This window comes from Panonychus citri, unplaced genomic scaffold (genome assembly GCF_014898815.1).
Source record: "Panonychus citri isolate SS breed McGregor unplaced genomic scaffold, ASM1489881v1 Contig00023, whole genome shotgun sequence".
NCBI lineage: Eukaryota > Metazoa > Arthropoda > Arachnida > Trombidiformes > Tetranychidae > Panonychus > Panonychus citri.
Window position 1 is genome coordinate 250287 of NW_026515428.1, and position 11876 is coordinate 262162.

The 11876-nt window shown below is 28.8% G+C and overlaps 1 protein-coding gene across 1 annotated transcript in view; it reads right to left on the reverse strand.

Moving 5' to 3' along the window:
- LOC128394863 (bromodomain-containing protein DDB_G0280777-like) overlaps positions 1-9094 on the reverse strand; it is a 37988-nt gene extending 28894 nt beyond the window's left edge. Inside the window, exons 1-4 of the mRNA XM_053355236.1 lie at positions 8358-9094; positions 7181-7664; positions 6262-6606; positions 5668-6117 (exon numbers count right to left, since the gene is read on the reverse strand). Of these exons, the coding sequence (XP_053211211.1) occupies positions 5668-6117; positions 6262-6606; positions 7181-7664; positions 8358-8723 (1645 nt within the window). The 5' untranslated portion in view covers positions 8724-9094. The remainder of the gene's footprint in view (positions 1-5667; positions 6118-6261; positions 6607-7180; positions 7665-8357) is intronic.
- Positions 9095-11876: the final 2782 nt, after the last annotated feature.

The window sequence follows — 11876 nt, forward strand, 5'->3', positions numbered from 1 at the left end:
ATAAAAATACAATCACCATCATGACCATCAGAATAATAATAATCATCATCAGTAAATTAGTATTTTCTATCATTTTTACAAAGTTAATTAATTATCACGTTTTTTTCTGAGTTAATTTTCATCATACAAATAATTAAATTAATCACAGTAAACAAAGTAGATTCGAGATCAAGTGTAATAAACAATAAATATTATATAAGATGAAACAGTTTGTGAATGAGTGAGAAAGTGAGTAATTTTCAAGGCAGAGAGATTCAGGATGATATTGATGAAGACAAGTTGACAAATATAAAGAGTGAGAAATTCAAAAAAAAGGAGAGTGAGAGAGAGAGAGAGAATCTCGAGTATGAACCTGAAGCCCTTTATAATATATAAGAGGTGAGTAAAAATGATGAAGATGATGAATAGTATTGTTAATATGGGAATAGGAATTAACAACAAAGTTACATCATCATCATGTTTAAATTGTAATCAATGGTTTGTGATCCTTGACACAAGTAGATTAATTTACTTCCAATGAAACAATTCAATAAATTAATACACATCATCTCTCACTAATGATATCATGATCTCTCTTACTGATTTTTTCCATCATCATCAGAAACGTCATGAATATTAAATAGTAAAATTCAGGTAAATGGTGAGAAATATTCAAAATAAATAAATACAAACAAATATATAAATGAATGGAAACCACACCCATACGAATGAAAAAAAAGGAAAGTTCTGATAATGATTATTGAATTGTTTCATGATTGTGATGATGATTAGTTAATAGTTTAACATGAGTAGATACCAGGAAAGACTGAGATGAAAGGAAAACGGATGAAGACAAACATAAACTCACAATAAATCAACACATATATTTGATAGAAAACAAAGAGGATGAAGTGAGAGAGAGAGAAAATAATAAATCTGAACCCTGATAACTTTTATCATGAGAAAGGGAGATAGAGATAAATTCAATGGAAAATGATCAATCTACTGAAAAATCATGATAACATAGGATTGATGTTGGGTTAAAATGGTGATAACTTGTCAGGTAGAGTATAAAATTGATTCTAATCAAATTTAATCAATAATAACCTCCACCCGATATTATAGTTTATCTCATGTTATTGAAAAATCATTTTACATTCAAACTGAATAAGAATTCATTATTATTACCATGGAATAGAGATGTTGTCCAGATAACTGTGAATAAGATAGAGAGCGGAAAAAAAGAAAGAGAAAAGAAAATTCTGCAATCGTGATTGTAGTTCAACTCATGAATTGCAGCTGAATTATCATGAAAAGTATAAAAAAAAAGAAATATAAACAGGAAATACAGTCAACTTCTCCATGGAGATATATCTTCAAGTTTCAATTTCCGATTTCATTGTAAAAAAAAAGAGGTTACAGAATATTTTAAATGAATGACATGAGAGATAAATGTTATCACCATCATCATCATTTACAGTCAACATTGAAACAAGATGGCGATAGGAATAAAATTAAAGATAACAAATGAGAAATAAAATGAAATTGGAAGATAAAATTTCTCATAATGAAGAAAAAATTATAAATACATTAATATCTGGTGTTGATTTTATATTCGAGTGAGAGAGGGAGAGAAGTATCATCAGAATTTGAGCAAATTTGAGAGAGAGAGAGAAGGAAAAATGAAGCAGAAAAAAAAACTGAAACTTCATACACCAAATTCATCCTTGAGCTAGATTATCGTGACAATGTAAGGAGACCTGTCAATCTTTTCTGATGAAAATTTTGCAAACTTTTTTTCTCCCAAATAAAAAAAAAGGTGATCACTTTTACACTAGTGTTGTAATAACATACACACATTCAATTTCTGCTAATATCCAACAATTTACAACTGTAATGATTATTGTTATGATATTGACAGGTAAATATGTTGCAAGAATAATAAAAAAAACATCAAGATTAATATTGTAAGGAAGTGGAAACATAATTTTCTGGATCAAGATAAAGATTAAGATTGAATGTAAAGCTTGAAACTTGAAATAATTAATACATTTTCACCATGTATGCATGGGAGAATCATGTTCAACACACTCAAGATCAGACACACTGTAGATTGTTATTATTGTATTATAACCGCTTAGAGAATTGAGATTGACCTCGATTTAGTCAATTGCATTTGGACTTTAAATTAACTTGCAATCGGATACAATCAGATAGGATTAAGCTTTTGCCTTTCTCTTCATGCTTATCATTTCTCTCTCTCTCTTTTTTTCTTTGTCTTCTTGAAGCGATTTTTCTTTCTTTTCGTCTTTCTTTCTACATGCACTTTATCTTCCTCTTTCTTTTCATCTTCTCTTTGAAAAAGAGAAAGAAATAAACTAAATTGTGAAGGAAGCAGGTTTTACCTTTTTTTTCCTTTAAAATGATTATTGAACGACGACAAATAAACAACAATAAACAACACATGAGATGCAGAGACACACATGGTAAATAAGATGCTGATAATATGAGAAACAAAAGTGAAGATGAGATGTGAAATATGGAAAAAATTCAATGAGAAAAATATATTATTTCTTTTTCAAGATTCCAAGTCAGTGGTTTGAGTGAAAATTTACCTTTTTCTTTTCTCTCTCTATCCTCAGAAATGAACCATATTACTGCAAAAAAAGTTCACTCATCATTCACAACTTATCTGAGTCTTTATCCTTTTATTTGCAGATAGAATATGAAATATCATCATCACATCGACCTTTAATCAGATGAATTTACGTTTTAATTTCACGAGCCCAATTCATTCAACTCTTTATTCATCATCACAGGACAAGAAAGAGAGGGAGAGAGACAGAAACTAGAAAACTGAGGAAAGATGATAAAAAGAGAAATAGAGAGAAGAAGAAGAAGAAGAAAGAAGATAAAGTTATAACATGGAAAATCATCTCTCTCTTTTCCTCTGTGTGTCTTTTTCTCTTTCTTTTCTCTTCCTATTCAAAATATCGATTCCCTTGATTCTCAACTGTCATCAACATTCTTTTCTATTAAAAGTAAGTTTTCAGGCAAAATATCAACTCCTTTCTCTTCCTTATCATCCTCTCTCTCTCTCCCTCTCTTCCACCCACCCTCTCACTCTCTCAATAATATTTCCTCTACTATTCTGTACTCTTCAATTGTCAACAAATATACATACAAAATGGACCAAGACTCACATAAAATTTGGAAAACAAGTTTATCATTTTTGCTCTCTTTTTTCATCATCATCTTCCATCATCAACATACTCTTCACTCCCATTTTGATATTTTCTTCATCTTCTATCATCTTCCCGATGATGATTTAAACATTTTTTCAAATTATCTACTTCTTCTTTCAGGGTTTAACTCTCAAAATCGCCTAAAGGTTATTTATGGTTTTAACTTTATCATATATGTTTTTAATACATTACATACTTTATATTATTGTTCCGGTCACTCAACAACAAATCATATCATCCCAACATTATCATCGGAAAAATAAATAGATCATTAGTCTCATCATTATAATAATCAAAAATAATGTGAACAATAAAAAAAAGAATCCACAATTTAATCAGATGGATAGAAAAAGGATGAGAAAAAATTTCATGATGAAATCAAGAAGTAGGAAGCATATTCATCTCATTATCAGGTAAGAAACGAGTGGACTTAAAATCGTGACTACCTTTTTTTACCTTGACCACATCAATAGAAGTGATTTTTCATCTGATTGTTTGTTATTGTTATTATTTTTTTCTTGCTTGATGATCAAAGAATCATTTATCTCTCTCTCTCTCTAGCATCTTTTAATAATAATGAACAGGTAAAAGGACTTGATTTCCAGGTCAATGGAAATGAAATTCACCAATGAAATGCAGATAAAAAAACATCATCACCTTTTTTTCATGAGCAAAGGTAAAAAATCAACATGAAAAAACCAATTACATTAAACCTTTTATTATCATCATTATTTTTGACTTGTCATCCTCTTTCTTTATCATCTTTCATTGTCAGGATAGTCTTGAATATGATGATTATCATTATGATGAGGATGATAATCTCTCTCTCTCTCTCTCTCTCTCTCTATTTTTTTCTCTTCTTCTTCTTCTTCATCTCTTAGAGTCTTCTGCTTTTACATATCATCATTATCATGGCTTCAATAATTTTCCTATGATGATCAACTTGTTCACAAATATTTCATCTTCATTAACATCATCATATTTAAGCGCATCATCATCAACATAATCATTATGATGATTATCATTATAATCACAAAAATCAAAGTCATCACAAGAGATAAATGAAAATTTTTCAACATTCAATTCTCACTTCAGTTAACATGAAATTAACAAAGATTCTAAAGCTTTTAAAAAATCATGTATAAATATATACACAATTCAATTCATTGATAGTGATTGTTGTATAAGAAAGTGAAAACATGATAACATTTCCCATGGAGAAAGAGGCAAGAGGAAAGGAGAGAAGGAGAGAAAAGTTCTTGGAAATTGTAAATATACAAAGAATCAGAAATCAAGCAGAGAGAGAGAGAGAGAGAGAGAAACAAATACACAGAGAGTCATCTTCACCTCTCCCAACATCATGATAGATAAAAAAAACTCATTACATAGATATCACCCCCAAAGTCCTGACAATGGTGATAAATCAATAAACAAAAAGAAAGGCATAAATCAAAGTAAGTGAGAGAGTCAACCAGGCAGCAAAATAATATTGCAAACATGGTAAATACACCAAGAGAGAGAAAAAGAGAGAAAGATAAAGTTGATATCATCTGAAATAATCTGAATTATTTGAATAAATAAAAAAACAGAGGCAGAGTGATAGTTATATACAAAGAAACATTAATGATAAATATCAATTGAAGATTAAAAATATATTAATAGATCACAATGGTAACTACACTTTTCTTGATTGTAAGCATAAAGTAAAAGCCATAGGCATGAAAATATGCATTCATTTAAACTTGACTGTTCTCTCAATTATCATCTTCATCTTCATCTTCATCTCTCTCTTTCTTTCCTTTCTTTTTGCTAACCTCTTCCCTTCACCACTGCCTACAGGGGTGTGACCTCTACCATTTTTCATGCTTTCATGCGCTTAACTTTCTCTCTCTCTCCATCACCCTCACTCTTTTTTCAATCTTCATATTTTCTTACGTGATTTAAACCAATCTTTTTGATTAATTCCCCCAATTCCATTTCCCTATCATCTTCTCATCTTCCTTATCATCCTTATCCCTATTTTCCCCTCTTAAATGGCTTCAAACACTTCAGAAATCTTACAAGCCTTACTAATGAGATGTGTCTCAAATTGCATGCTAAACATATGAATAAGAAAAAAAAATCTCTTCTCTCGTATCAATTTTTTATTCTTCATCACTTTTTTCCTTTTTCATCTTCCACTCTCTCTCAGTCTCAGTCTCGCTCTCTCTCCAAGTGTAAGTACGATTATTTGCTCTTTCTCTCACTCTCTTTCTAGATGATAATATCATCATTATTTTTTCTTCTTCATCTGATCAACGCGAATATTTATAAGAAAAGGAGTCTACAAGAAAAGCATCAGTTAGAAAATGTTATCAAAATGGTAGAGAATATTTTCTTCTGCTTCTTCTTTTTTTTATACTTCAAACGTATACAAGGAAGATGAAAAGAAAATCTCTCTTACTTTTCTTAAATCCAAGATGTGGTATCCTTGTTATGGGTGTGTTCCTTTCTTTCATAAATTTATTCAATTGTTTCATAAATTCTGATTCATTTTTGAGACATTTTTCCGCCAATTTAAGTGACATTGCTGGTGGTTTTGACTTGTGTTTATTGGTTGTTGTGGTTGTATTCCCTTGGAAGGCACAATCAACTTCAACAGATGATGATGATGATTTAACCTTGGTGTTTGCACTTGATTTACGTGGTAAACGAACTCTCGATGAATCTTGTTTACTATTTTCCTCAGAGGTGTCAGAGTCCTGAGCTGATGAGCTTGAATGGTTACTTGTTGTAGTTGTAGTTGTAGTGTTAGTAGTAGTCTTATTGTTGGCAGCAGAAGAAGAGCCATTTGAATGATTATTATTATGATGATTTGAACCACGTTTTCTAGGACGGCCTTTTAATTTGGGAGCTAATTAAACAATAAGAGTAAAAGTAATTAGCGTAAAGAAATTAAAGATTAAAGATAAAACAATCTGGAGAAAAAGAAATCATGCTTTTCTACTTGTTGTTGTTGTTGTTGTTGTTTTTGCATAATTTGCATATTTGTATTTACCTAAGTGTTCACAGTTAAGATCATGATGTAAAAGTCCTTCATGTTCAAATGTTTCTCGACAAAAAAGGATCCGGATACAGGGTTTTAATATTGGTGTCACTGTAGATGATACACTTTTTGTCTCCTTAATATCAACATTTGATTCACTTGATGATGGTGATTCTTTGGTATCATTAACATTGTGATTTATACTATTATTATTACTATTAATGTGTAAATTTGATTGACAATTTACTGATGTTGAAATATTTTCTTTCTCTTTAATATTTTCTTCCATTTTCTTGAGAACAGCTCGATATCGACAATATTGTGGATATGAAAGGACAACGATGACTGATTGATTCCCTGTTGAGATGAGTGAGATAAATAATCATCATGGTCATTGAATAAGAGAGAGAGAGAGTGAGTGAGAAGGTAATATGAATAAAATCAGGTAAATGAAACAAAAGGAAAAAAATAAACAAATGAATATAAATATAAAAATTAGACTATTCGATTAATACAAAGTATTAGAAGGAGAAAACAATCAGAAAGGAAGATGATGACAATTAAGTACATTGAGAGTACATTGTAAATTGAGAGAGAAATTTGGAAACTTTTCTCATCTTCGAGTGAGACTCATTGTCGGTTCTAATGGTGTGAAAAGAAAACTTTAGCTGATTGGTGAGCATCATCATCATTATTATTTTCTTCAAGTATCAAATAACCAGTTGGTAGAGAATCATAACCAAAGAGGGTGTGTGAGTCAAAAAGATGAGAGAGAGAGAATAAAAATGTAAAGAGAATAAAAAAAGTCTCTTTTCTAAATTAACATTACTTTTCTTATGCTTCTACTTTTCCTAATGTTAATCGTCTGATTGTATTAATATGTTTCAATTAATATTAAAGAGAGAGAGAGAGAGAGAAATGAAAAGCTTACCTATTCGGGAATCAATAACCCCTATTAAATCATTTTTGTTGTTATTTGGTTGTGATGACGATGAAGATGATGAAGATGGTGATGATGAGGTTAAAGTTGCTGCTGATGATGATGAACAAGTTGATTGCTGTTGATCCCCTGGTAATTGTTTGTTAACCTTATCTTCAACATTAATTGTATCAATATTTTTGCTGTTAATTTCAATATTATGTTCATTTGATTTCTCATTTGATTGTTGTTGGTGGTTTTTTGGGTGTTGTTGTTGTTGTTGTTGCTGAGGGTTACTGTTATCATGCCCTAAGGGTATTTGCTTATTAGCATCATTAATTAAATTAAGAAAGGGTAATGTAAAGGCAGGGGGATCAATATGAATTGCATGATAAGGCACTTCAAGACCGGTAACCCAATCAACCTCTTCGGTCATCCATGAGACCAGGTCATTTAATCGTAGGATCACAGGTTCCGATGCTGCAAGAACCTCGTGCTGATTATATTTGTAATTTGAATTAAATTATTTGAGTTAATTGTTTAAAAAAAACGGTAACGTTTTTCAATTAATTGTTATATTATCCCCACAAGTGAAAAACATACACACACATATACACAATAAGTTTCATTTGGTTGTTTGGTTGATGATTGATTGTCAATTAATTATATTTGATATTTGTTTTAAACACAATCAATTATTATAACAATTGCATAATGAACAATATAAATGAGTAACAATTCCAATATGTGAAGAAGAGAAGAGAAAAAGTGTCAATTGATTTAATTCCAATCACATAGAAAATCAATCAGCAGAAATGAGAGATGATGAGAATATATGGAAAATTCACCGAGCACAATATTCACAGAGAAAGAAAGAGAAGAGAGAAAGAGACACGTTTATATCAGAAATTATGTTGAAATTGAAGATAAAATGAAGAGGAGAGAGAGAGAGAAAGAGAAAGAGAAGATAAGATTAGAAAAAGAGAGAAGATAAAAATGAAACAATCAAAAAGAAAGAGAACAGAAAAGAAAAAGAAAGAGAAATGGAAAAAAAAGAATAGAATAAAATTGGTGTAAAAGAGAATAGAACTTTTTGTTTTATTCTATTCTCTTTTTCTCTGTTGTTGCTAATTTATTCCTCTAAGTGAGAGAGAGAGAGAGAGAGAGAGAGAGAGAGAGAGACACATACCTGACCATGATTAGATTGTCTTCCATCGGGTGTTTGCTCAGGTAGGAAATATAATCGAACCGAAGCTAACATGGTATCTCTGTATTTATCTTTCCAAATGGACACAAGTTCACCAATACAAGGATCATCATGGCGACTAATCCGTACAAAGAAAAATTGATTCACTTTAATCCGTTTGGTCACATTAATATGATTACTATTAACATTATTATTATTTGTTGTTGTTGTTGATGATGATGATGATGATGGTGAAGTTACTGTTTTAGAGGAACCATATTTAAATCCAGAATAGAAAATGTAACCACCCTTTTCAAGGGTCGGACCATCATCAAGACAGTCAATCATAATTCCCTTAATGGCAACCATATCCTTTGAAATTTTTAACTCTAATCCCTTTAATCTTAATCCACTAGCAGGGGGTAAGAAAATATAGTTCACACAAACACACACAAGAGTTAAGAGAGAGAGAGAGAGAGAGAGAGAGAAACGTCAATCACAATAAGTGTAAGTTAAAAACAATGCGAATCACAAGAAAAAAGAAAATTAATTAATATAACATTAAATCTATTATTACATACGAGATAAAAGTTAAATCACTAAAAGTTACAATTAGTTGAGAGAAAGAGAGAGAAAAAAAAGAAAGAAGAGAAAGAGAAAATGTTAAAAAGTTTCTCTTTTTATTTTCTTCCTTTTCAATATTAAACACATTGAATGTTAACTGATCAAGAGACGAAACTGAAATGAGAGAAAAGAGAATAGAAAAAATGAAAGAGAAGAAAAAGAGACTCATAGATGGCGACACGTTCGTTTTCCCCTAAAATTCGATTTTTTCCCCAATTTTTTTTCTCTTCTCTTTCTTTTCGTCCATTTTTTTTCTCTCTCTCTCTCATCATCTTCGTTAACTGTCACAATTTAGGTTATGTTGGTAGTTTATGATTCTTTACTCTTGATTAACTGGTTAATTGTTAAAAAAATTGTTCACATTATTGGTTAACTTTCAATCGTTTTCAGGTTATTGACTTAATTTAGTTCCGATCATGATTAGTAATCAAATTAACCACAATTAGTAAATGATTAACTTTTTCTCGACAATATTAACTAATTATTCACAGTGAAATGATTAAGGTAACAATTTAATTGGCTTGCCCACCCAATTCCCCTACATAAACTAATTACTCCCCTAATCATGATGATGATGATCACAATTGATTATAATTGTTTGTTTATTTTTCCCATTGATCAGTTGATTGTTTCATTGATTAGACTGGGAAAAAGTTGTTTACTTTATCATTATATTGATTAAAAATTGATTGTTATTATTGTATTATAACAATTTTCATCGTTCTCATCTCAACAATTAACTTTAATTGTCAATTTAATTGAGAAACTTTTATAACTCGTCTTGTTGTTCAATATCATAAATGTTTAATGGATTGAAAATCGTATCAACAATTAACTAATTGTTGATATTTTGTATTAGAAAACTAAATTTCTTATCAATTTGCTTAAATAATCAGATTGATTAACTTAAATTGTTATTACTCAAGATTATTATTTACTTAACTTTATTAACGTTTATGATTATTAATCACTTGGTAATTAACAATCAACACTAATCACTGATTAAGATTTGATATTATCAACAATTTACCATTTCAATTAAATGTACGTTGCAATTTAGTAATTTTCATTTAATTAGTAACAATTTATATTAATTATATTTTTTTCATTCTTCTCACTGATCTTCAATTACCTTTTTTTAATCATGTTAATCAGGACAATTTAGGTCATCATTATATTTAAATTCAATTCCTTAATCACTCACATCAACATCCACACACAATTACAATTAAAACTTGATTGAATTAACAATTTACTAAATGATAATCAAAATTATTTTAACCATTTAGACAATTATAAATTGAAACAATTAATATACAAAATTCAGATTCAATCAGTAATTAAATCAGTGATTTATTTATATTTAAGTTGATTACTAATTAATCTCAACAATTTGATTCATCAATTTAAATTGTTCAATCAATTAAGTGAATTAAATTGTTGGAGCAAAAAAAAGTTTCACCCAAAAAATTTAAATTGTAAACTTGATAACCTTGGACTCTTAAATTAAACGTAATTACAATTTAATTGTTACGTTGATTATTATCAATTAAATATAAAATTCATTGTTTTCCTATTGAAGGTTAATTGTTAATTCCTTAATTTTTTTACCAGTTGAGGTAGTTAATTGTTGGAAAACTTATATAGTTAATCATTTGATTTGAAATTTGCTTCTTACAATCAACAATTAGCCAACACATTTGATTAGTTGATCTAATCAATGGTGATACTTTATTGTAACAATTAACCTTCATACACTAATCATCATCTTATATTAGCCAAGTTTTGTTGTTATATTGATTTAATTTAATTAGATTAACCCAATGATGATCTTGATCAACCGGAACTGATTTAGTTTTTAAAATCGTTCATTTAATTCAGTTCATCCTGTTTCAATTGTAACTGATTGTAATCACAATCACAAGATTGTTTGTATTACAACAATAAATTGTTACAATTAACGATTTAACTTTAATTTTTTATTTCTCTCTCTCTCTCTCTCTCTATTGGTTAATTGGTTTCTTCCGGAGGAATTAGTGTAAAATTAAATCAACAATCAACACTAATCACAATTAAATTTTGGCCGACACTAAATCTAAATGATAATAATAAATAATTTCAATAATAATGATCAACAATTAATGATAACAGTTAATAAGTTTGATGATTTAAACACCAGTAGGTCAATTAATCAATGACATCATTTTATTGGTAAACTAAATTAACCAACAATCAACAATTAACATAATCATTATATTATTTTGTATTCATATCAAGTTTAAATTGTTACCTTGAGTGAGAAATCAAATTTTTAAACCAAACATGATTAGCTGAATATATAAAAAAAAATCAGTTAATTGTAAACAACAACAATTTAACTTTTGATAACAATATATATGAAACTAATGATAAGTTAATTGTGTTACTAAATCACAATTTAATAATAATCATTAACTGAGAAAAGTTTTAACCTTAAATGTGAACACAATTTAATGACAATTAACTTAATTATTTTGTTCATTTTTTGATTTTAACACAAAAATTGTAAAACCCTTTTGTTTAATTCTTACCTTAACAATTAACTTAATCACAATCTATTAATAGTATTAGTAGCCACAACAATTAACTTTTAATTTGAACATTTTCCTATTGCTAATCAAGTATAATAACAATTCAATTGAATTAATTTAATATTTTCATATAAATAAGTTAGTTGATTTTTTCATTGGCTTGTTGATTTGATTTGATTGTTAATAGTTAGTTAATTGTTTCCTTGTCATCATCATCATAATTATTGTTGAGTAAAAACAATTTAACCTAAATTGTTGATATCAAAAAACATTAATTTGATTTGTTAAAAAAAATACAATTTCCAACCCAATCTGTTTCAACTAAATT